The following is a 26443-nucleotide window of genomic DNA, read 5'->3' on the forward strand; positions in this document are numbered from 1 at the left end:
ATTCACTTCCAACTGCGCCAGACAATAATATAGATCTTATTTCATTAAATCTTGGTTTTTTAATGTGTTTTCACTAAAACCACCAAGCAATTTCCATAAAATCAACCTTGTTTTAAATGATCTAATATTCCTAAATATTCATGGCAGTTTAATTGCAGACTACTTAATTGCCCGCAGCGCTCAGAACTTTGATCCTTGACTTGCCCTGTGGATCAGAACACTTTGATCACCCCTGCTTATTGTTTAAAATTGCCGTGGAGACACTGAGAGAAGATGGCTTTTGCCAGCCGAATCCTTATTGTTCTGCTTTTAACCAGTGCAGTCAGCGCGCAGAGTGGTAAGTGGTCTTTTCTTATCGTTCTGTATGCTCTAGAACTTGAATTGTAACTATTTACGAGGAGGAAGTGTTCAATGAAAAGGTATTTAATAAAAAGTCTCAAAAATCATTTCAACTTTGCCAATTTACTTTTAAGAGTCAAGATTGTTTCCTGTCATTCTTCAGTAGACGAGTGTAAAGGAGAACAAAATAATTGTTACTCTGGATCTGATGCAGCACAAAAGAAACCACAAATGCTCACATTGCATTTGCCTTCCTCACCACAGACCCAACCTACAAATTAACCTTTAGGGAATCCTGCACAAAGACTCCCAAGTCCCTTTGTGCTTCGGTTTTTGTATTTTCTCCCATTTAGAAAATAGTCAACCATTTTATTTCTCTTACCAAAGTGCATGACCATACACTTCCAGATACCGTATTCCATCTGCCATTTCTTTGCCCATTCTCCTAATCTGTCTAAGTCCTTCTGTAGCCTCTCTACTTTGTCAAAACTACCTGCCCCTCCACCTATCTTCATATTGTCTGCAAACTTTGCAACAAAGCCATCAATTCGACTAACTGGTTTATAGTTTCCTTTCTTCTGCCTCTCTTCTTTCTTGAAGAGTAGAGTGACATTTGCAATTTTCCAGTCTTCCAGAACCATTCCAGAATCTAGTGATTCTTGGAGTGTCATTACTAATGCCTCCATGATCTCTTCAGCCACGTCTTTCAGAACCCTGGAGGGTACACCATCTGGTCCAGGTGACTTATCTACCTTCAGACCTTTCAGTTTCCCAAGAACCTTCTCTCTAGTTATAATAACTTCACACACTTCATGACCCCTGACACCTGGAACTTCCACCATACTGCTAGTGTCTTCCACAGTGAAGACTGACGCAAAACACTTATTCAGTTCATCCACCATTTCATTGTCCCCCATTACTACCTCTCCAGCATAATTTTCCTGTGGTCCGTTATCCACTCTCACCTCCCTTTTACACTTCATGCATCTGAAGAAACTTTTAGTATCTTCTTTAATATTGTTGGCTAGCTTACTTTTGTATTCCATCTTTACCTTCATAGTGACATCTTTTGTTGTCTTCTGTTGGTTTTTAAAAGCTTCCCAATCCTCTAATTTTTGCTCTATAATATGCCCTTTCTTGCATTTATGTTGACTTTGACTTCTCTTGTTATCCACAGTTGTGTAATATTTCCTTTTGAATACTTCTTCCTCTTGGCATGTACAGTATACATCCTGTGTGTTCTAATTGCTTCCAGAAATTCCAGCCATTGCTGCTCTGCCATCATCCCTGCCAGTGTTCTTTTCCAATCAATTCTGGCCAACTCCTCTCTCATACCTCTGTAATTCCCTTTATTCCACTGTAATACTGATACATCTGACTTCTCTTCAAATTTCAGGGTGAATTTGATCATATTATAAGACCGTAAGACATAGGAGCAGAATTAGGCCATTCAGCCCGTCGAGTCTTCTCTGCCATTCCATCATGGTTGATCCCAGATCCAACATTATGATCACCTTCCCCTAAGGGTTCTTTTACCTTAAACTCTCTAATCAATTCTGGTTCATTGCAAAACACCCAATCCAGAATAGCTGATCCACTAGTGGGCTCAACCATGAGCTGCTCTAAAAAGCCATCTCAAAGGCACTCTACAAATTCCCACTCTTGAAATCCAGCATCCAGAACCAGTGGATGTGGTATATTTGGATTTTCAAAAGGCTTTTGACAAGGTCCCACACAGGAGATTAGTGTGCAAACATAAAGCACATGGTATTGGGGATAAGGTATTGATGTGGATAGAGAATTGGTTGGCAGACAGGAAGCAAAGAGTGGGAATAAATGGGACCTTTTCAGATGGCAGGCAGTGACTAGTGGGGTACTGCAAGGCTCAGTGCTGGGACCCCAGTTGTTTACAATATATATTAATGACTTGGATGAGGGAATTAAATGCAGCATCTCCAAGTTTGCGGGCAGCAGTGTTAGCTGTGAGGAGGATGCTAAGAGGATGCAGGGTGACTTGGATAGGTTAGGTGAGTGGGCAAATTCATGGCAGACGCAATTTAATGTGGATAAATGTGAAGTTATCCACTTTGGTGGCAAAAACAGGAAAACAGATTATTATCTGAATGGCGGCCGATTAGGAAAAGGGGAGGTGCAATGAGACCTGGGTGTCATTATACACCAGTCATTGAAAGTGGGCATGCAGGTACAGCAGGCGGTGAAAAAAGCGAATGGTATGCTGGCATTTATAGCAAGAGGATTCGAGTACAGGAGCAGGGAGGTACTACTGCAGTTGTACAAGGCCTTGGTGAGACCACACCTGGAGTATTGTGTGCAGTTTTGGTCCCCTAATCTGAAGAAAGACATTCTTGCCATAGAGGGAGTACAAAGAAGGTTCACCAGATTGATTCCTGAGATGGCAGGACTTTCATATGATGAAAGACTGGATGAACTAGGCTTATACTCGTTGGAATTTAGAAAATTTGAGGGCGGATCTGATTGAAATGTATAAAATCCTAAAGGGATTGGGCAGGCTAGATGCAGGAAGATTGTTCCCGATGTTGGGGAAGTCCAGAACGAGGGGTCACAGTTTGGGGATAAAGGGGAAGCCTTTTAGGACCGAGATTAGGAAAAACTTCTTCACACAGAGAGTGGTGAATCTGTGGAATTCTCTGCCACAGGAAACAGTTGAGGCCAGTTCATTGGCTATATTTAAGAGGGAGTTAGATATGGCCCTTGTGGCTAAAGGGATCAGGGGGTATGGAGGGAAGGCTGGTACAGAGTTCTAAGTTGGATGATCAGCCATGATCATACTGAATGGCGGTGCAGGCTCGAAGGGCCGAATGGCCTACTCCTGCACCTATTTTCTATGTTTCTATGTTTCTATCTTCCCGCATGCTGTAGTATCCCTTGACTATTGTAATATTGCCCTTTTGGCATGCTTTTTAAATCTCTTCTTTTAATTTGTAGACCACATCCTTACCATTGTTTAGGGGTCTATATACAGCTCCCATCAGGGCCTTTTTACCCTTGTAGTTCCTAAGCTCAATGCACAATGATTCAACACCTTCCGACCCTTTGTCATCTCTTTCTAATGATTTAATTTACTTTGTTTTTACCAACAAAGCAATGCCATCCCCTCTGCCTTTTTGCTTGTCCTTTCAATACAATGTGTATCCTTGGACATTAAGCTCCCAGCTATAATCTTCTTTCAGCCATGATTCAGTGATGCCTACAACATCATACCTCCCAATCTGCAACTGTGCTGCAAGTTCATCTACTTTATTCCGTATACTGTGCTCATTCAGATATAGCACCTTCAATTCTGGATTAAGCCTTTTCAATTTTGTCCGCTTGTTATGTTGCAACTCATCCTGTTGACTGCAGTTTTGTCCTGTCAACAGCCTCTCCTCACTACACATTGCCTCTGTTTGTAAATCAGCTACCTTATCTTCAGCACTATCATCTACCTTTCCTACGATACCTGTTGCATTGAAATATAGGTGGCTCAGGACACCGGTCACACCATGCTCCACCTTTTGTAGTCATAGTCATAATCATACTTTATTGATCCCGGGGGAAACTGGTTTTGGTTACACTTGCATCATAAATAATAAATAGTAATAAAACCATAAATAGTTAAATAGTAATATGTAAATTATGCCAGTAAATTATGAAATAAGTCCAGGACCAGCCTATTGGCTCAGGGTGTCTGACCCTCCAAGGGAGGTGTTTTAAGGTTTGATGGCCACAGGCAGGAATGACTCCCTATGACGCTCTGTGCTGCATCTCGGTGGAATGAGTCTCTGGCTGAATGTACTCCTGTGCCCACCCAGTACATTATGTAGTGGATGGGAGACATTGTCCAAGATGGCATGCAACATGGACAGCATCCTCTTTTCAGACACCACCGTCAGAGAGTCCAGTTCCATCCCCACAACATCACTGGCCTTACGAATGAGTTTGTTGATTCTGTTGGTGTCTGCTACCCTCAGCCTGCTGCCCCAGCACACAACAGCAAACATGATAGCACTGGCCGCCACAGACTCGTAGAACATCCTCAGCATCATCTGGCAGATGTTAAAGGACCTCAGTCTCCTCAGGAAATAGAGACGGCTCTGACCCTTCTTGTAGACAGCCTCAGTGTTCTTTGACCAGTCCAGTTTATTGTCAATTCGTATCCCCAGGTATTTGCAATCCTCCACCAAGTCCACCCTGACCCCCTGGATGGAAACAGGGGTCACCGGTACCCTAGCTCTCTTCAGGTCTACCACCGGCTCCTTAGTCTTTTTCACATTAAGCTGCAGATAATTCTGCTCACACCATGTGACAAAGTGCCCTGTACTCAGCCTCATCTCCCTTGCTGATGCATCCAACTATGGCAGAGTCATCAGAAAACTTCTGAAGATGACAAGACTCTGTGCAATAGTTGAAGTCCGAGGTGTAAATGGTGAAGAGAAAGTTTTGATTCCTAGCTTTGTTTAAGGTCTGACCAACATCTACCTCCACAACCTCTCCACTATCTGTCCTGGCACTCTGGTTCCCATCCCTCTGCAGCTCTAGTTTAAACCTCACCATGCAGCATTAACAAACCATTCTGCTAGGATATTAGTCCCCCTCCAGTTCAGGTGCAAACTGTCCCTTCTGTACAAGTCCCATCTTCACCAGAAGAAAGCCTAATGATCCAAAAATCTTATGCCCTCCCTCCTACACCAACTCCTTAGCCACGTATTAAAATGTATAATCTTCCTAGTTCTGGCCTCACTAGCACGTGGCACGGACAGCAGTCCTGAGATCATAACCCTGGAGGTCCTGCCCTTTAACTTAGCACCTAACTCCCTGAACTCCCTATGCAGAACCTCGTCACTTGTCCTACCCATGTCATTGGTACCTACATGGGCCACCACCTCCGGCTCTTCATCTTCCCACTTAAGACTTGATTTAAGATATCCCAGGCCCTGGCATCCGGGAGGCAACATACCATCCGGGAATCTTGTTCTCACCCACAGAACCTCCTGTTTGTACCCGTAAATAACAAATCCCCTATAACATGTCCTTTCCCCTAAGTAACAAATCCTCTTTCACCACAGCATGCTTCTTCTACCCCCTTCCCTTCTGAGTCACAGAGGTAGACTCAGTGCCAGAGACCCAACCACTGTGACTTTCCTCTGTAGGTCATCCCCCCCAACAGTATCCAAAGTGATATACCTGTTGTTGAGGGGGATGGCCACAGTGATACTCTGCTCTGGCTCCGTAACCCTTCTCCCTTTGCTGACTGTCACCCAGCTTCCCGTGTCCTGCACATTGGGCGTAACTACCTTTCTATACATCCTATTGATCACCCCCTCAGCCTCCCGAATGATCCAGAATTCATCCAGTTCCACCTCCAGGAGTCAATCATCGTGAACAGATGTACCACAGCAGAAAAGAATGCTTCTGCAATGTTTGTGGGCACAACTTATTTAATTTGCATATTTTTGATGATTTGTTGCAAAGGTTTTGCTTTATTGTGAGTGAAAGTCTCAGGTTACTGCTTGTAGCTTTGTGATTTATTTACCATCGGTGGTCATGGAGACGGTTGTGAATGAACCCGTGTCACTAAGCATGTGTCTGATGCCCGGAAGATGTCACTTGCACTGGCAACTAATCAAAGCAACTGATCATACCTGAATGAGTTCTTGATCAGGAAGAACTTCTGGAAGTGATTTGATGTGCACAATGCTTTAAAAATAATATTCAACTTGGAGGAGGCACATAGTGTAATGCTATTGCAGCGTCAATGACCACGGTTCAGATCCCACTGCTGCCTGTAAGGAATTTGAACGTTCTTCCCATGACCATTTGTGTTTGCTTCGGGTGCTCCAGGTTACTCCCACAGTTCAAAGAAGGTTAATTAGTCACATGGGTGTAATTGCACAGTATGGGCTTGCTGGGCTGGAATGACCTGTTGCCGTGTTGTATCTCTAAATAGGGTTCAAAGTTTAAAGCAAATTTATTCTCAAAGTGTATATATGTACCCACATACTACCCTGAGCCTCATTTTCTTGCAGGCATTCACAGTAGAACAAAGAAATGCAATAGAATGAATGAAACACAAAGACTGTCAATCAACCAATGTCCAAAAGAAGACAAATTGCGCAAATACAAAAACAAAGAAGCAAACAAACAAACAAATAAATAAATAATACTGAGAACGTGAGTTCTCATTCATCTGAATTCCAGTGAGTACAGTCCCAGGCGACTCAATCTCTCCTCACAGACTAAGCCCCTCATCTCTGGAATCTACCTGGTGAACCCCCTCTGCACCACCTCCAAAGCCAGTATATCCCTCCTCAAGTAAGGAGACCAGAACTGCACACAGTACTCCAGGTGCAGCCTCACCAGTACCCTGTATAGTTGCAGCATGACCTCCCTGCTCTTAAATTCAATCCCTCTCATAATGAAAGCCAACATTCCATTTGCTTTTTTGATAGCCTGCTGCATCTGCAAACAAACCTTTGTGATTCATGCACAAGCATTCTCCACAGCAACATGCTGCAATTTTTTACCATTTAAATAATAATCCGCTCTTTCATTTTTCCTTCCAAAGTGGATGACCTCACATTTACCAACATTGTACTCCACCTGCCAGACCCTTGTCCACTCATTATCTCTCTGCAGACTCTCCGTATCTTCTGCACAATTTGCTTTTCCACTTAATTTAGTATCATCAGCAAAGTTAGATACACTACACTCGGTCCCCTTTTCCAGATTATTCATGTATATTGTGAACAGTTGCAGGCCCAGCACCGAGCCCTGTGGCACATTGCTCACCACTGATTGTCAACCAGAGTAACACCCATGTATCCCAACTCTCTGCTTTCTATTAGTTAACCAATCATCTATCCATGCTAACACATCACCCCAAACTCTATGCATCCTTATCTTATGGGTAAGTCTTTTATACGGTACCTTACCGAATGCCTTCTGAACATCCAAGTAAATAATGTCCATCTGTTCCTCTCTATTCGCTGTTCTCGTTGTATCCTCAAAGAACTCTATTAAGTTTGTCAAACAGGATCTGCCTTTGCTGAATCCATGCTGTGAGTGTCTGATGGATCCATTTCTTTCCAGATGCCTCGTTATTTCTTCTTTAATGATAGCTTCAAGCATTTTCCCAACTATAGATGTTAAACTAACTGGCCTATAGTTACCTGCCTTTTGCCTACATCATTTTTTGAACAGTAGCGTAACATTCACTGTCTTCCAATCCACCAGGACCTGCCCAGAGCCCAGAGAATTTTGGTAAATTATCACCAAGCCTTTACTATAACTTCTTCCATTTCTTTCAGTACCCTGGGATACAGTCCATCAGGACCAGGGGACTTGTCTATCTTCAAGCCCACAAGTTTGCGCAGCACTACCTCTTCAGTGATAGCTTTTGTATCGAGGTCTTCACCTCCTATTGCATCCATAACATCTCTTTTGGGCATGTTAGATGTGTCCTCCACCCTGAAGACAAAATAGTAATTCAAAGCCTTGGCCACTTCCTCATTACCCAATATCTATTCCCCCTTCTTGTCCTCCAAGGGACCTACTTTCACTTTCACCACCCTTTTCCACTTTATATAATTATAAAAGCTTTTACTATCTGTTTTTATACTTTGTGCTAGTTTATTTTCATAATCTAGCTTCCCTTTCTTCATTGCTCACTTAGTGGTACTGAGCTGCTTTATAAAGTTTTCCCAATCTTCCAGTTTCCCACTACTCTGGGCAACTTTGTATGCGTAGGATTTTAGTTTGATGCCTCCTTTTATTTCCTTAGTTATCCAAGGCTGGCCCTCCCCACCCTTACTGTCCTTGCTTTTAACTGGAATATACTTGTGTTGAGCACTGTGAAAGATCTGTTTGAAAGTCTTCCACTGTTCCTCAACTGTCCTACCATATAACCTGTGTTCCCAGTCTACACTAGCCAAATCCTCCCTCATCCCATCGTAGTCTCTATTGTTCAGGCATAAATCATGCCGAATAAAACAAAACAATCAAATAAAAATAACAATAATATAAAATAAAGAGAGGAAGCCTTTGTCGGCAGGGATCGACCATGGGTGTTTCATCCCAGCTGTCTATGTGATACACAAGCCAGGGCAGTACGATATGGAGAGCAGGCTGTTGCCCGTGTAGCAGGCTCCCCCTCTCCACGCAGTGATAAATGCAAAGGTACGCAGAGACCGATACAGTTTGAGACCAGCAGCATCACAGGAACATAAATAAAGGCATCCGTTAGTCTTGCGAGACCATGGATCTGTGCCTGGAAAGTCTTCACTCTCCAGGGCGCAGGCCTGGGCAAGGTTGTATGGAAGACCAGCAGTTGCCCATGCTGCAAGTCTCCCCTCTCCACGACACCGATGTTGTCCAAGGGAAGGACATTAGGACCCATACAGCTTGGCACCAGTGTCGTCGCAGAGCAATGATTAAGTGATTAAGTGCCTTGCTGAGGGACACAACACATTGCCTTGGCTGGGGCTCGAACTCATGACCTTCAGATCGCCAGTCCAATGCCTTAACCACTTGGCCATGTGCCCACACTACAGGAACAACCAGTCAGCATATAGGACGGCCTTAGGAACTCCAGCTCTGGATTTTTCCTTTGAGGTTTAATCCTGAAGCCTTCCCCATGGGTGGCTGTAACTGCAAGGCAGTGGTTGTTTGAGTTTGGAGTTTTCCTTCTCCTAGATGAGTTGCCAACCACAGCTGATGAACCCCATCTGCCTGAAGAAATAAAATACAACAACGAAATAACTCATAAGTTCTGCATGCACAAGACCACTTCAGCATCTACTCAGTTAAAAGGCTGAAATGGAACATTTGTTTGCGGAGATGCTTTTTGTTAAATACAATGAGAATCTTAAACTATCTTTTAATTTAATTTTATTTTTTGAATGAGCAACAGGAGGAAGTAGTGTCGTGGCCTGGCAACCTTGGATGACGGGATTCTCTGCTGTTACTGTGTTCCTCTTCGTCATCTTTGCTTCATTGATCATTAAGAGAGCCTTTTGTGCAAAGTAAGTCAACATGCTTAACCTCAAAGACCTATATTGATTTTCCAAGGTCAAAGAATCAGCTAGGCATTCAAAAGACAGGTGGTTAAAATGGGGGAGGGGCAGAGATAGTTGAACTGATGCTGCTAATAAGCTCTTCCTTAGACCATGTAACAGAGATGGCCATCAATAACTTACCCTCAACTTTGGTGCATTGGTGTAATCTGTGACTCTCTGAAGTATGTTTGAAAAATGGCCCTGGTTAAGAGAAAAAAGGAGGTGCATAGCAGGTAGGAACAAATGAGGTACTAATGGAGTGTAAGAAATGTAAGAGGACACCTAAGAAAGAAATCAGCATGGCGAAAAGAAGGCATGAGGTTGCTCTAGCAGACAAGGTGAAGGGGAATTCTAAGGATTCTACAGTATGTTAAGAGCAAAAAGATTGTAAGGGACAAAATAGCTCCTCCGGAAGATCAGAATGGTAATCCATGTGGGAGATCTCAGATAAATTTTTTGCATGGGTATTTTTTGGATCTGGGAACACAGTTCCATAATTTGTTGTAATGTCATCACAAGTAGATAGAGTTGTAAAGAAAGGTTTTGCATGTCGGCCTTCATAAGAACATAAGAAATAGGAGCAGGAGTAGGCCATTTGGTCCATCGAGCCTGCTCCACCATTCAATAAGATCATGGCTGATCTGGCCATGGACTCATCTCCACCTACCCGCCTTTTCCCCATAACCCTTAATTTCCCTACTATGTAAAATCTATCCAACCTTGTCTTAAATATATTTACTGAGGTAGCCTCCACTGCTTTACTGGGCAGAGAATTCCACAGATTCACCACTCTTTGGAAAAAGCAGTTCCTCCTCATCTCCATCTTAAATCTACTCCCCTGGATCTTGAGGCTATGTCCCCTAGTTCTAGTCTCAGTTACGAGTGACTCTGCCCCTGCCTCTATCTTATCTATCCCTTTCATAATTTTATGTTGCTATAAATCACTAAGATTGAAAGAGTGCAGAGAAGATTTACTAGGATGTTGCTGGGTCTTCAGGAGTTGAGTTACTGGGAAAGATTGAACAGGTTAGGACTTTATTCTTTAGCACGTAGAAGAATGAGGGGAGATTTGATAGAGGTTTACAAAATTATGAGGGGTATAGACAGAGTAAATGTGAGTAGGCTCTTTCCACTTAGATTAGGAGAGATAAATACGAGAGGACATGGCTTTAGGGTGAAGGGGGAAAGGTTTAGAGGGAACATTAGGGGGAACTTCTTCACTCAGAGAGTGGTGGGAGTGTGGAACGAGCTGCCATCTGACATGGTAAATGTGGGCTCACTCTTAAGTTTTATGAATAAATTAGATAGATACATGGATGGGAGAGGTCTGGAGGGTTATGGACTGGATGCAGGTCAATGGGACTAACGGAATAAAGTTTTGGCACAGACAAGAAGGGCCGAAAAGCCTGTTTTCTGTGCTGTAGTGTTCTATGTTTCTATAAAATCTCTCAATATTCTGAATTCCAGTGTGTATAGTTCCAGGTGACTCAACCTCTCCTCAGAGTCTAACCCCTCATCTCTGGAATCATTCTGGTGAACCTCCTCTACACCACTTTCAAAGCCAGTATATCCTTCCTCAAGTATGGAGACCAGAACTGCACACAGTACTCCAGATGCAGCCTCACCAGTACCCTGTATAGTTGCAGCATGATCTCCCTGCTCTTAAATTCAATCCCCCTAGCAAAGAGAGCCAACATTCATAAATAAATGTATTGAGCGCAGGAGATGGGATGTCATGTTGAAGATGTAAATGACATTGGTGAGGCCTAATTGGAGTATTTTGGTCATCTACCTACAGGAAAGATGTAAATAAGGTTGAAAGTGTACAGAGAAAATTTACAAAGATGATGCCCGGTCTGGAGGACCTGAGTTATGAGGAAATATTGAATCGATTAGCACTTTATTCCTTAGAATGTAGAAGATTAAGGGGAGATTTGATAGAGGTATACAAAATCATGTGGGGTATAGATGGGGTAAATGCAGGCTTATCCCACTGAGGCTGGGTGGGACCACAAGTGGAGGTCATGAGTTAATGGTGAAAAGTGAAAAGTTTAAGGGAAACATGAAGGGAAACTTCTTCATTCAGAGGGAGGTGAGAGTGTGGAACGAGCTGTCAGTGCAAGTGGTGCAGGTGAGCTCGATTTGAACACTTAAGAGACGTTTGGTTAGTACAGGATAGAAGGGGTATGGAGGTCCATGGTCCTGGTGCAGGTCATTGGGAGTAGACAGTTTAAATGGTTTCAGCATGGACTAGATGGGTCGACGGACCTGCTTCTGTGCTCTACTTCTCCATGACTTTATGACTCTAAAGGGAGCTTGGACCCAGCGACTGGGGTTCAACTCACACCGCTCTCTGTACGAAGTTTGTATATTCACCCATGGGCTTCCTCAGGGGTCTTCGATTACCTCCCACATTCCACACACCTATGATTGGGATGATTAGGTTGTGGGCATGCTATGTTGGCGCTGAATGTATGGGTCACTTGCAGGCTGCTCCAAACACATCCTCGGACTGTGTTGGCTGTTGACACAAGTGATTCATTTCACTATATATTTTGAATTATCAACGTACACGTTACAAATAAAGCTAATCTTAATCTTTACATTCCTTCTAAATCGGGGTTCCCAGCCTGGAGTCCAAAGACCCATCAGTCAATGGTATTGATCCATGGCATAAAAAAGGTTGGGAACCCCCGTTCTAAATGATATTGACCTTCTGAGAGAGTGTCATCAATGTGAAATGTGATTTATTCTGAGATTCCTCGAGTCACTAAATACCTTCAGAAGGACTGGTCTATTTTATTTACATTGTTGTATTTTACTCTAAAGGGAAAATGAAGAGCATGGCACTAACCCAGACAAAGGAAAAAGGTACAGATCTTTATACTTTTTTGTTATACTCAGTGATATTGAGATTGTTTCTGGAAATTCAGCACCCCTTCCTTATCTACAGTGGAAATAGGAGGAATGTGAAAACCTGTTTATTCGATTAGTGGGGTATTGATATGAGAATCCAAGCTTTTTTACATCTGACTTGTCACCTTGTCAGAGAACTTTTAAAAACAAAGCTTGATACCAGACTTCAAGCAGCGAATTGTTTATTTTAGCCCGACATTATGGAGAGTCCAGGTGTATGGAATTATGAGTTACTGGTAAATCAGCTTGTGTTTATATTTAGTAACAGACAAGTGTGAGTGACCTTAACAGAAAAACAAGTTAGTTCATTGTGCTTTTTCACATCTGTCCACACTTATCTTATTTTGCAGCTGTATTATCACTCTAAAGAGGGGTTTTGGCCTTCACAATAATCTTAGTTATGCAAGCTTGCAAGCTAATTGGAAAAACACAGGATATCCACAAGGTCACAATGCTTAGCACCACACTGCTCTTTTCACCCTATATTCAAAATTTTCTTCCACATGTCTGTAAAGGAAAGTAACAGATTGCTTTCTTTTTGGAGACAGTCCACATCAGTAGAAGGACTTACTAAGGAAGTCCCAGGGCAACAATTGATTAGGAAATATTTTTAGGATAGAAAATCACTTTTCTTTTATTGTTTTGAACTTTATCTGTATGCTGATTTGGAACTTCAATATCCCTTGGCAACAAGGAACAACATGGTAGAGTAGTGGTTAGCGCAGTGATATTACAGCTTGGGGCATTCTGCTGTTCGGTGCTGTCTGTAAGGAGTTTGTACGTTCTCCTGTAATTGCGTAGGTTTTCTCCGGCTGGTCCGGTTTCATCCCACAGTCGAAATACATACTGGATAATAGGTTAAAGTCAAAGTTAAGGTAAAGTCTGTTATCAGAGTACATACACATCACCACATACAACCCTGAGATTCTTTTTCTCTGGGCATACTTAGCAAACCTATAGAACAGTAACTGTAAACAGGGTCAATGGACAACAAATTGTGCAAATGGTGATATCAATAAATAGCAATAAATAACAAATGTGAAATAACAAGATAAAGAGTTCTTACAGTGAGCCCATTGGTTGTGGGAATGAGTGTAGTTATCCACTTTTGTTCAAGACCCTGATGGTTGAGGGGTAGTGACTGCCCTTGAACCTGGTGGTGTGAATCCTGCGGCTCTTGTTCCTTTTACCTGATGGCAGAAGCAAGAAAAGAGCATGGCCTGGTTGGTGAGGATCTTTGACAATGGATGCTGCTTTTTTACAGCAATGTTCCATGTAGATGTGCTCAATGTTTGGGAGGGTTTTACCCATGAAGTGCCAGGCTGAATCCACTAACTTTTATCAGATTTTCTGCTTAGAGGCATTGGTGTTCCCATACCAGGCAGTAATGCAGCCAGACAGCACACTTTCCACCACACGTCTATAGAAGTTTGCCAAGGTTATTGATGACACGTCGAATCTCTGCAGACTCCTGAGGAAATAGAGGTGATGCTTTCTTCACAATATGATGGGTCCAGGACAGATCCTCTGAGATAGTGACATCCAGGAATTTAAAGTTGCTGACCCTCTCCACCTCTGATCCTCCAGCGATGACTGGCTTACGGACCTCTGGTTTCTCTCTCCTGAAGGATGTATGGCTCTATTTCTTATAGTGCAATGACTCCCTTAGCATTACTTATTGACAGATAACTTACTCTTACTCATTGTTCTGCCATCCTCTCACTCTGAATATACCAGTTAACCTCACCACGTGTGAGTGCTTTCATTTTAAATGGTATGTAGTTGTATGGACACAATGAACTGGTGACGAGTACGAGCTTTACTGTCAGCAAGTATCACCAACTGCACTGACAGTTAGGAGATGACAGAATTTGGAGGATGGGAGAGAGACAGTGAGGGGAAAGAGTAAGTCAGTACGGAGGAGGTTGTCACAAAGGGATGTGTGAGTAACAGTACACAGTGAGAGACACACAATTAGCCAAGCTAAAGTGAAATTAATGTGATGATCGCCTTAGTTGGGAAAGTTGGCAAATTTGATAGTGCTAATGAGGACTGGGAACCGTATATTGAGAGGGTTGAATTGTATTGTATTGCTAATGGTGTGGACGAGGAAAATAAATTTTCCATGCTTCTTAGCTTAATGAGTGCTAAAACGTAGTCTCTTATGCAACTTTGGAACTTCTGAAAAGCCAGCAAACAAGACGTTTGACAAAATTGTTGCAATTTTACAAAATCACTTGAGCCCTAAACTGCTAGTAATAGTTGAGAGATTTAGATTTCACAAAAGGAACCAGTCAAAGGATGAAAGTATTTCTGAATGCATTGCAGAACTGTGAAAACTTTCCTAATACTGTGACTTTAGAGGTGGATTTTCTGATGCATTAAGGGACAAGCTTGTATGCGGCATGCATTGTCAAAGCACTCAAAAGAGGTTACTGTCAGAAATAGACCTAACCTCAGAACGGGCATTGACCATTCCAATATTGTTGGAGACAGCAGAAAAGGATGTGCCAGAACTACAGAAAAAGAGTTTAGAATGTGGAATGCACAATATGGCCTTGACTGGTGCAAAAAGCCAAAAATATTATTGATGTGACAAATCCTACCATGATGCAAATGACTGCTGGTTCAAAGAAAAAGTTTGTAGAAAGTGCCACAGATGAGGTCACATAGAGAGAGTGTATAAGTCAGACAAAAACACAACCAAAGAAAATAACCACACAGATTGAAATGCTTCAAATGCAAAACTAAGCAAGTATGGAAAATAAAGTGACTGAAAGTGAAACTGAATCAGACAACACAGAGTCTGATAAAGGTGAGCTGTCATGTCTAGAACTGCATAGCATTACTGAAGCAGATCACAAAATCATCTGGATCACAACAGATGTGTCTAGTGTAAAACTGAAAATGAAGCTGGACACAGGGTCAGCTTTGCCTATAATTTCAAAGGCTGACTACAACAGACTGTTTCCTAAGCTAGAAAAGACCCCAGTGATGCTAAAGATCTACACAGGTGAAAAAGTGTCCCCCAAAGATAAACTGAAAGTAAAGGTGATGTATAGAGGCCAAACACAGCAGTTAGAGCTTTACGTATTGAAAAGTGGAGGGTCAGCACATTTCGGATGTGAATGGTTGAGAAAAATCCAACTAGACTGGCACTCAATCAAAGCTCTCAGTGTGGCATCAACAGATATCTCCACCCCAAACACTAGCACTAACCAAAGACTGGCACAGCTGCTTAATGCTAATGAGAAGGTGTTTGAGGATGGGATTGGTAAACTCGAAGGCATGACGGCCAGAATTGAAATCGATGAAGCAACAACACCAAGATTCCATAAACTGTATCCAATGCCTTATGCAGTACATCCTAAAGTGGATGCTGAACTTCAGTGCTTGAAGGCGTCTGGCATTCTCTCCAAGGTTGCGTAGAATGATTGGGTCATGTCCATTGTCCCAGTGATCAAGAAAGGAAAAACTAGAGCTATTCGCATATGCGGCGACTTCAAAGTGAGCATCAACTCGATGCTGCATACTGTGCAGTATCCCCTGCCACGAATAGAAGACACTTTTGCACCTTTAGCATGTAGGGAGAGGTTTTCAAAGATTGACTTGTCACAAGCCTATCTGCAAATTGAGAATGGGGAGTCAAGCAGGAAGTTCCTCACAATCAACACTCACAAGGGACTGTTCCAGTATAATTATCTTGTCTTTGGCTTCACATCAGCTCCAGCAATTTGGCAAAGAGCAATGGACCAAGTACTCCAAGATATCCCAAGAACACAATGTTACCTTGATGACATCGATGTGACTGGCATGAATGATGAAGAACACCTCCAGAACCTTGGTAAAGTGCTTTCCAGGCTGAGTGAGTACGGTCTGAGTGCAAAGAGAGACAAATGTGAGTTTTACAAGAATGAAATCTCATATTCTGGACATGTCATTGACAAGCAGGCCTCACATAATCACAAGCAAAGTTTGAAGCTCTGCTGTAGGCACCCAAAATGGAAAATGTGTCACAACTCCAGTCATACTTGGGCCTTGTAAACTACTACCGCCGGTCTCTCCCAAACATTGCTACAGTGCTGCACCCATTGAACGCACCGTCACAGACAGGAGCAAAGTGGGAATGGTCAGAAAGATGTGAAAGAGCATTCAAGGAAACAAGGAGATGAGTAACATCTGATGAATTTCTCACCGATTATGACCCGTCCCCGCCCCTCAGACTGGCATGTGATGTGTCCTCTTATGGCCTTGAAGCCGTTTTACCACACATTATAAAACATGGATCTGAACACCCGATTGCATTTGCTTTAAGATCACTGATGAACGTAGAACGCAACTACACACAGATTAACCGAGAGGCCCTTAGTCTAGTGTGGGGAATAAAGAAGTTCCACCACTACCTCTACGGACAAAAGTTTACTCTAGTGACAGATCACCAGCTGGTTGTGTCCATTTTCAACCCCAGGAAGGGAATTCCAGTGATGACTGCTACCCGGTTACAACGTGCGACTGTTCCTGGGATCCCACTCTTATGACATAGAGTTCAAGGGTACCAAACAACACAGCAACACTGATGGCTTGTCCTGTCTTCCACTATCGGCAACTGAAGAAGATAAGTCTTCAAACTGTGACCCAGCAGAGGAGTTCCACTCAGCACTGGCGGATCAGTTGCTGGTAATAAAATTCTGACCTACAAAGAGAAACAAGGAATTGCCCCAACATTGTCAAACGTCTATGACATCATCATGCAAAGATGGACAGCTCATGGTAACCCTATGTTTCCAGTATTCTCATGGAGCTGAGACCAACTGTCTCTATGTTGAAGAACGCCGATATGTAAATCCCGTGTTGTGGTTCCCCCTAAACTGCACACCAGGGTGTTAGAGAATCTGTACAAAGGTCACCAGGGTACAGTCAAGATGAAAAGTCTTGCCCGGAGCAACGTGTGGTGGCTGGGAATAGATAGCAGATTGAAGACTTGACTGAATGCTACTCGGAACGCCAAAAATTTCAAAATGCACCCCCATGGGCACTGTTACACTCGTGGGAGTGGCCGTCATCACCATGGCAAAGAGTACACATTGACTTTTCTGGGCCTTTCATGGACTCCATGTTTCTAATTGCTGTGGATGCTCATTTGAAGTGACCTGAGGTCACACCAATGAAGTCAACCACCTCAACAAAGACCGTCTCCGCGCTGAGGACTACCTTCTCCAGAAATAGCTCACCTGAACAAATTGTGAGTGACATCTGACCACATCACACATTAGAAAAATTCTGACTGTTCATGAAGAAAAATAGCTTCAGACATTTTAAGTCAGCTCCTCACCACCAAGCAACGGATGGGTTAGCCAAAAGGTTTGTCCATAAAGTCTCCTATTACAATTGAGTCATTGCCCTTATTACGTGCCTTTTCGGACTCCCTTTGCAATCTGAACCCCACATCTTGGCGACTATTTGGAGGCCTATATATGACTGCCATAATGGTTTTTTTAACCTTGAAATTTCTTAACTCTACCCACAAAGATTCAGCATTCTCTGAACCTATGTCACCTCTTTCTAAAGATGTAATTCCATCTCTTACTAACAGAGCCACACCACCGCCTATGCCTTCCTGCCTGTCCCTTTGATACAGAGTACATGCTTTGATGTTAAGCTCCCAGCTATGGTCTTCTGTCAGCCATGACTCAATGATGCCCACAACGTCATACCGACCAATCTCTAATTGCGCCACGAGTTCATCCACCATATTCCAAATGCTGTGTGTATATAAGTCATTTAAATACAGCACCTTCAGTCCTGCATTCTTTGCCCCTTTGAATTTTGCCCCTGTGGTACAATTTAACTCCTTGCTCTTGTCTGCACTTGTACCCAATCATTGGCTTGTTCTTCCTTACATTCATGTTCCATCCATCATCTTCTTGTAAACCTGCTGGCTCATCCTCAGCTCTATTATCCTCGTTCCCATCTCCCCTGCCATATTAGTTTAAATTACTCCCAACAGCTCTAGCAAACCTGCCTCCAAGGATATTGGTCCCCATCAGATTCAAATGCAACCCATCCCTTTTGTACAGGTCACACCTGCCCCAGAAGAGGTCCCAATTATCCAGAAATCTGAATCCCTGCCCCCTGCTCCAATTCTTCACCTACGCATTTATCCTCCACCTCATTCTACTCCTGTCCTCACTGTTGTGTGGCACAGTCAGCAATCCCGAGATTACTACCTTTGAGATCCTGCTTCTCAGCTTCCTTCCTAACTCCTAGTATTATCTTTTCAGGACCTCCTCTCTTTTTCTACCTATATCTTTGGTACCAATATGTACCACAATGCTGGCTGCTCACCCTCCCTTTTCAGGATACTGTGGACACGTCCAGAAACATCTCAGACCCTGGCACCCGGGAGGCAAACTACCATCTGTGTGTCTTTTTTGCATCCACAGAATCGCCTATTTGTCCTTCCTACTATAGAACCTCTATTACTGCTGTCATCCTCTTCATTTTCCTGCCCTTCTGAGCTACATGGCTAGACTCAGTGCCAGAGTCACGGCCGCTGTTGCTTCCCCAGGTAGGTCGGACCCACCCCTCCCTCCAACTGTACTCAAAATGGAGTACTTATTGTTGAGGTGGATGTCCACAGGAGTGCTCTCCACTATCTGATGTCCTCCCTTGCCTCTCCTGACAGTCACCCATTTATTCGTTTCCTGTAGCCTTGGGGTGACTACCTCCCTGTAGCTCCTGTCTATCACTGCTTCACTTTCCCTAACAAGCTGAAGGTCATCGAGCTGCAGCTCCAGTTCCCTAACACGGTCTCTAAGGAGATGCACCTGGAGCAGATGTGGCCACTGGGGAGGCTGGAAATCTCCTGGAAATCCCACATCTGACACCCTGAACAGAACTCTGGTTCTGAAGACACACCCCTATTCTGTCTAGAGTTAAATAAGAAATAAGGAAAAAACTTACCTAGCCCCCTCATGTTCTCGTCGAAGACCTGTTGAGCCACAGCCTTATTACTCTGGTTCAATTCTACTCCAACAAGGACTGCTCCCATCAGGAGGAGGAGGTGCTTGCTGTCTTGAGGCACATTAGGGTGGATAAATCCCCAGGGCTTGACACCACACGCTGCATCTGTAAAGCAAACAGCATTATGAAGGACCCCACACACCCCTCATATAAACTCTTCTCTCTCCTGCCATCTGGCAAAAGGCACTGAAGTATTCAGGCTCTCACAACCAGACTATGTAACAGTTTCTTCCTCCAAGCCATCAGACTCCTCAATACCCAGAGCCTGGACTGACTACTGTCCTCTACTGTGCCTATTGTCTTGTTTATTATTTATTGTAATGCCTGCATTGTTTTGTGCACTTTACACAGTCCTGGGTAGGTCTGTAGTCTGGTGTAGTTTTTGTGTTGTTCTTTTACATAGTTCAGTGTAGTTTTTGTATAGTTCATGTAGCACCATGGTCCTGAAAAACATTGTCTCATTTTTACTGTGTACTGTACCAGCAGTTATGGTTGAAATGACAATAAAAAGTAACTTGACTTGACTTGACTTGACTTGATGTGTTCCCTCGGACACTGTGGGTGGCTAGTGTCCGAGCAGAGATATTTAAATCATCCTTAGCAGCAGTTGAGGTACTGGAGGATTGGAGGATAGCCAATGTTTTTCTGTTGTTTAAGGAAGTCTCTAAAAATAAACCAGGAAATTATAGGCCAATGAGCCTGACATCAGTAGTGGGAAAGTTAGGGACCAGATATATGAGTATTTGGATCATCAGCGTGGCTTCGTGCGTGGTAGATCATGTCTAACCAATCTTATAGGGTTTTTCGAGGAAGTTACCAGGGAAGTGGATGAAGGCAAGGCAGTGGATGTTGTCTACATGAACTTTAGCAAGGCACTTGACAAGGTCCCGCTTGGGAGGTTGGACATAAAATTCAGTTGTTTGGCATTCAAGATAAGGGAGTAAGTTGGATTAGACATTGGCTTCGCAGAAGGGCCAGAAACTGGTCATGGAGGATGCCTCTCTGACTGGAGACCTGTGACTTGTGGAGTGCCACAGGGATTGGTGCTGGGTCCATTATTGTTTGTTCTCTGTACCAACAATCTGAATGATAATGTGGTAAAATGAATTGGCAAATTTGTGGATGACACCGAGATTGGGGGGTGTAGTGGACAGTGAGGAAGACTATCAAAGCTTACAGCGGGATCTGGACCAGCTGGAAAAATGGACTGAAAAATGGCAGGTGGAAATAATTTAGACAAGTATAATGCACTTTGGGAGGACCAACCAGAGTAGGTCTTACACAGTGAGCATTAGGGCATCGAGGCATGCGATAGAATAACAGAATCTGGGAATATAGGCCCATAATTCACTGAAAGTGGTGTCACAGGTAAATAGGGTTGTAAAGAAAGCATTTTGTAAATTGACCTTTATAAGTCAATGTATTGAGTACAGGAGATGGGATGTTATGTTGAAGCTTTACTAAGACATTGGTGAGGCCTAATTTGGAGTATTGTGTGCAGTTCTGGTCGCCTACCTACAGGAAAGATGTAAATAAGGTTGAAAGTGTGGGGAGAAAATTTACAAGGATGTTGCCAAGACCGGAAGACCTGAGTTATAGGGAAAGATTGAATAGGTCAGGACTTTATTCCTTGGGCCAGAGAAGATTGAGAGGAGATTTGATAGAGGTATACAAAATTATGAAGGGTATAGATAGGGTAAATGCAAGCAGGTTTTTTCCACTGAGGTTGGATGAGATTTCAAGTAGGGGTCATGTGTTAAGGGTGAAAGATGAAATGTTGAAGGGGAACTTGAGGGGAAACACCTTCACCCAGAGTGTGGTGACAGTGTGGAACGAGCTGCCAGTGCAAGTGGTATATGCAGAGAAATGGGTACATGGATGGGAGGGGAAGGGAGGGCTGTGGTCTGTGTGCAGGTCGATGGAACGGATTGGCCTGGACTGGTGAAAGCGCCTGTTTCAGTGCTGTAGTGTTCTGTGACTCTGGCGGGATTGCTGATGCAGAGATGTGCTTTACCCCGGTGTCACTGAAGCAACCTGAGAAACTCGGTTCACTCGTATTTTCCAGGAGCGGGGACGTTGAGATGAGCGACACTGGCATTTACTCCTGGGCGAGGTAAGGCGTTTCTTTGTGCAAGTTTGCTTCATCTTCACCCTCCTATGCCGACACCAATTCCTGGATTTATTTGTCTCCATATGTGCGTTAATCTCAGTCTCAAACATGCTCAACAACAGAGTCGTCTGTGCCAGGGACTGGTGAAGGTTCTCTGCACTCTGCATGGAGACATCCTCCTCAGGTCTGGTGTTAGTAACCATTAGATTAGCTTTAATTGTCAAATGTACAAGACTCTGCAAAAGTCTTAGGCACATATACAGGGTGCCTAACACTTTTACACAGTACTGAGTACTGTATTAATCAACATGGATCAGACAGCGAGTTTGTAAATCTGGACGGAGCGAAGGATGTTGGGAGTGGCGAGGGTGGAGTGCCGTGGGAGGGTGTGGGATGGGTGGCAGAGAAGGAGTGCCGAGGTGGGGCATGATGAGGGTGCAGACATACCCAGTCCTGAGACACCAGGCAAGGTCATTTGATTCCAAACAATTGGTTTATTGATCATTACAGAATGTCTCTCTGGTGCTTCCCACTCTCTCCCCTTTTACCCAATCATGATTCTCCTCTCTCTGCCCCCTTCCCACTCTCAGTCCACAATGGAAACCTATATCAAAATTGGGTTTATCATCACTCACATATGTCATGAAATCTGTTTTTTTGTGGCAGCAGTACTGTGTAATTCATAAAATTACTACAGTACTGTGTAAATGTCTTAGGCACCCTAGCTATATGTATGTGCCCAAGACTTTTGCACAGAACTGTACATTTAAACCACAAAATATAGAGTGACATGTTTCATTCATGTAAACAACCAACAGATTCCGAGGATGTGCTGTGGGCAATCCTGCAAGTGTCACCATGCTTCCGATGATAAGTAGCATACCCACAACTTACTAACCCATATGTGCACCCTTATAAGCATCACACAAAATGCTGGAGGAACACAGCAGGCCAGGCAGCATCTATAGACAAGAGTACAGTCGACGTTTCGGCCCAAGACCCTCCATCAGGACTGGAGAAAAAAATGAGGAGTCAGAGTGAGAAAGTGGCAGGAGGGGAGGAAGAAACACAAGGTGACGGGTGAAACCAGGGGAACGGGGGAGGGAGAGGTGAAGTAAAGAGCTGGGAAGTTGATTGGTGAAAGAGATAAAGGGCTGGAGAAGGGGGAATCTGATAGGAGAGGACAGAAGGCCACGGAAGAAAGAAAAGGGGGAGGAGCATCAGAGGGAGGTGATGGACAAGTAAAGAGATGAGGTGAGTGTGGGAAATGGGAGTGGGGAATGGTGAGGAGGGGCAGTACTGGAAGTTTGAAAAAAGGCTACCGAGGCAGAATATAAGGTGTTTCTCCTGCAACCTGAGTGAGGCCTCATCGCAACAGTAGAAGAGGCCATGGACTGACATATCGGAATGGGAATGGGAAGTGGAATCAAAATGGGTGGCCACTGGGAGATCCTGCTTTTTCTTGTGGATGGAGTGTAGGTGCTCGGCGAAACAGTCTCTCAATCTGCGTTGAGTCTCATCGATATACAGGAGGCCACACCGGGAGCACCGGATGACCCCAACAGACTCACAAGTGAAGTGTCGGCTCACTTGGGAGGACCGCCTAGGGCCCTGAATGGTAGTGATGGAGGAGGTGCAGGGGCTTGTTCTTGCAAACAGAACAATAGGTACACCTCCTCCCACACTACTATTGTACTTTGTCACTGCCTGGTACAGAAACCACACCATGGTGGACAGGAGAGCTCTACAAAACTGCCCAACGCATCACCAGCACCAGCCTACCTGTCATCGAGGACATGTACGCAGAAAGGTGCCGGAGGAGGGCCAGTAACATCATGAAGGATCTCACCCACCCTGCTCATGGACTGTCTGTCCCACTCCCATCAGGGAGGAGGCTACGCAGCATCCACACCACAACCACATACATACATATATTGCTTTTTATTATTATTCTGTTCTTTATCCTTAGTGGGTTTTTTTGTGCTCCATCTGACAGATCTGGGGTACCAATTATTTTGTTCTCCTTTACACTTGTGCACTGGAAATGACATAAAACAATCTTCAATCTTGAATGTTGAATTCCTTGCAGTTCTACGTGTTAACTCTCAGTAATTTCAGTACCCGGGCTAAGAAAGGATAAACATGCCAGGGTGGGGGGTGGGTGAGACCATCAGTGCTCACTGCATGAAGTTCTGAGAAGTGAGGTTGTCCTGTGTGCAGGGTCTGAGGAGCAGAGACCAATGTTCCATGCTGCCTGACCCACTGCAATCTCCATGCATCCTGCTATCAGTACCTTGGACCCTGTCTCAATAATTCTGCTTTAAAGAGTGACCTTTTGTGGTTGTCTCCATTCTGTAAGTTAATTCCCGATTTTAGCAACTGAATTTGTTTTCCCATCTTCTGAATTACATTTCACTGCATTTTCTTTGCCTTTTCTTCTAACTTGGTTTTGGCCATCTGCAAGGGTGCGTCGTCAACACTAAGTTGTGGTTTGTACCTGTATCACTGAAATACCCGCAGAAGGACCAACATATTTCATTTGTGTTGTTGAATTTTACAGGAACACGGAAAAAGATGACTCTAGCCCTGACTCTAACTCGAGCATTGGAGAAAGGTAAGAATCTAGATCTTTATATTTTTCTGTTATATTTAGCTTTGGAACTTTTTGTGCAGTTGTGGAACTTATTGTGAAATTTTAAGACTTATTTATTTATTGAGATAGTGCAGAATAGGCCCTTCCAGTCCTTCCAGCCCCGCTGGCCAGTAATCCGCTGATTTAATCCTGGTCTAATCATGGGGCAATTTACAATGACCAATTAACCTATCAACTGGTACGTCTTTAGACTGTGGGAGGAAACCGGAGGAAAGACACATGGTCACAGGAAGAACGTACAAACTCCTTACACGTAATGGCAGGAATTGAACCTGGGTCACCTGTACTGTAAAGTGTTGTGCGAACTACTACGCTACTGTGCTGCCCCTATAGACTTCTGCTACAGTAAGGGAAACATGAAGTACCTGTTTATTCAACTTGTGGGGTATTGATGTTGTGGACCAGTAGGATTTTTAAAAATGATTTTTCCCATGTAACAGAAAAGAACAAATTTGTTTTTTGAAGACAATCCTCAAGTGTATACGGTACATATTAGCAGAAGGACTTACTAAGGAAGCCCATTGCAACAACTGGGTACAAAACACATGATTAGGGGAGAAAAACAAATGTCATTTACTGTTTCTAACTTTATGTGTATCTTGATTTAGAACTTCGGTATCCAAGGGTCACACTAGCCCAATAATGACTGAGAACACAACGACTGACTTCTGAGATGCTGTCACTGGAATCTGATGGATGAATTCATTGAATAAGAAAAGATTATTTTCCTCTGAAAATATAAAGGAACGGTTCAGTGATAGAAGCCTTTACCTATCCGTTCCTGTAATAAATTCAAAGATTCAGAAATTCAAAGAACATCTACCATCGAAGTATGGATGCAGTATACAACCCCGAGATTTGTCTTCCCACAGACAGCCACAAAACAAAGAAAGAAAGGCCATGGTACTCTTTCAAAGAAAAACATTAAACTCCCAACACGGAAAAAAAGAATAAATCACACAAATGGCAATAAAAACCAAATATAAAATCTGTGTAGGTAGCAAGAGACCAGTGAACATTTAAAACAGAACTTACTTAGCGATGAGTGTTATTCTTTTCAGGAGGCGTGGCTGTTTAAAACGCTGCTGATAAATTATAATGGAAATCCAAAATAATTAATAATGAGACCACTTGAATGAGGCTTGTATCACATGGATGGTAACTTGGGATTTGGTGTTGATTTGCATCTATTAAATATTAATGAAATATGACACAATGATGCATTGATATAAAAGTTAATCTTTCAAAGAGTAAGAATAACTTGTTTCTAATGAATCTAATTTTTCTGCTTTTGATTGTACAATCGTGGTTTGTTGTTTCAGTGTTATTAATATTAAACTCCTTCTTTGTGAAACCACTTGAATGTCTCATGTTTACCAATTTAGCACCACAGTAGCTTAGTGGTCAGCATGACACTGTTACAGCTCGTGGCGTTCTAGAGTTCAGGGTTCAGTTACTGCGCTATCTGCAAAAAGTTTGTAAGTTCTCCCCGTGACACCTTGGGTTTTCTCTGGTTTCCCCTCACAGTCCAAAGACGAATCAGGGTCATTGTAAATTGTCTTGTGATTAGATTCGGGCTAAATCGGTGGGTTGGTAGGTTTACTGGTCATTGTAAACTGTCCTGATTAGATTGTGGCCTTCTATATATTGGTGAGACCCGACGCAGACTGGGAGATCGTTTTGCTGAACACCTACGCTCTGTCCAGCAGAGAAAGCAAGATCTCCCAGTGGCCACACATTTTAATTCCACATCCCATTCCCATTCTGATATGTCTATCCACGGCCTCCTCTACTGAAAAGATGAAGCCACACTCAGGTTGGAGGAACAACACCTTATATTCCGTCTGGGTAGCCTCCAACCTGATGGCATGAACATCGACTTCGCTAACTTCCACTACTGCCCCACCTCCCCCTCGTACCCCACCCGTTATTTATTTATATACACACATTCTTTCTCTCTCTCTCCTTTTTCTCCCTCTGTCCCTCTGACTATACCCCTTGCCCATCCTCTGGGTTTCCCCCCCTCCCCCTTTTCCTTCTCCCTGGGCCTCCTGTCCCATGATCCTCTCATATCCCTTTTGCCTATCACCTGTCCAGCTCTTGGCTCCATCCCTCCCCCTCCTGTCTTCTCCTATCATTTTGGATCTCCCCCTCCCCCTCCCACTTTCAAATCTCTTACTAACTCTTCCTTCAGTTAGTCCTGACGAAGGGTCTCGGCCCGAAACGTCGACTGTACCTCTTCCTAGAGAGGCTGCCTGGCCTGCTGCGTTCACCAGCAACTTTGATGTGTGTTGCTTGAATTTCCAGCATCTGCAGAATTCCTCGTGT

The 26443-nt window shown here is 43.5% G+C and overlaps 1 protein-coding gene across 1 annotated transcript; it reads left to right on the forward strand.

The window, feature by feature from the left end:
* Window positions 1–25466, forward strand: smim24 (small integral membrane protein 24). Its single transcript, XM_063032238.1, has 6 exons — window positions 1–337; window positions 9269–9380; window positions 12243–12284; window positions 21418–21465; window positions 24023–24076; window positions 24724–25466. Exons 1-6 carry the CDS (start codon window positions 274–276, stop codon window positions 24785–24787), a joined length of 384 nt encoding a protein of 127 aa, XP_062888308.1. The 5' UTR covers window positions 1–273; the 3' UTR covers window positions 24788–25466.
* Window positions 25467–26443: the final 977 nt, after the last annotated feature.

This window comes from Mobula hypostoma, chromosome 24, assembly GCF_963921235.1.
Source record: "Mobula hypostoma chromosome 24, sMobHyp1.1, whole genome shotgun sequence".
NCBI lineage: Eukaryota > Metazoa > Chordata > Chondrichthyes > Myliobatiformes > Myliobatidae > Mobula > Mobula hypostoma.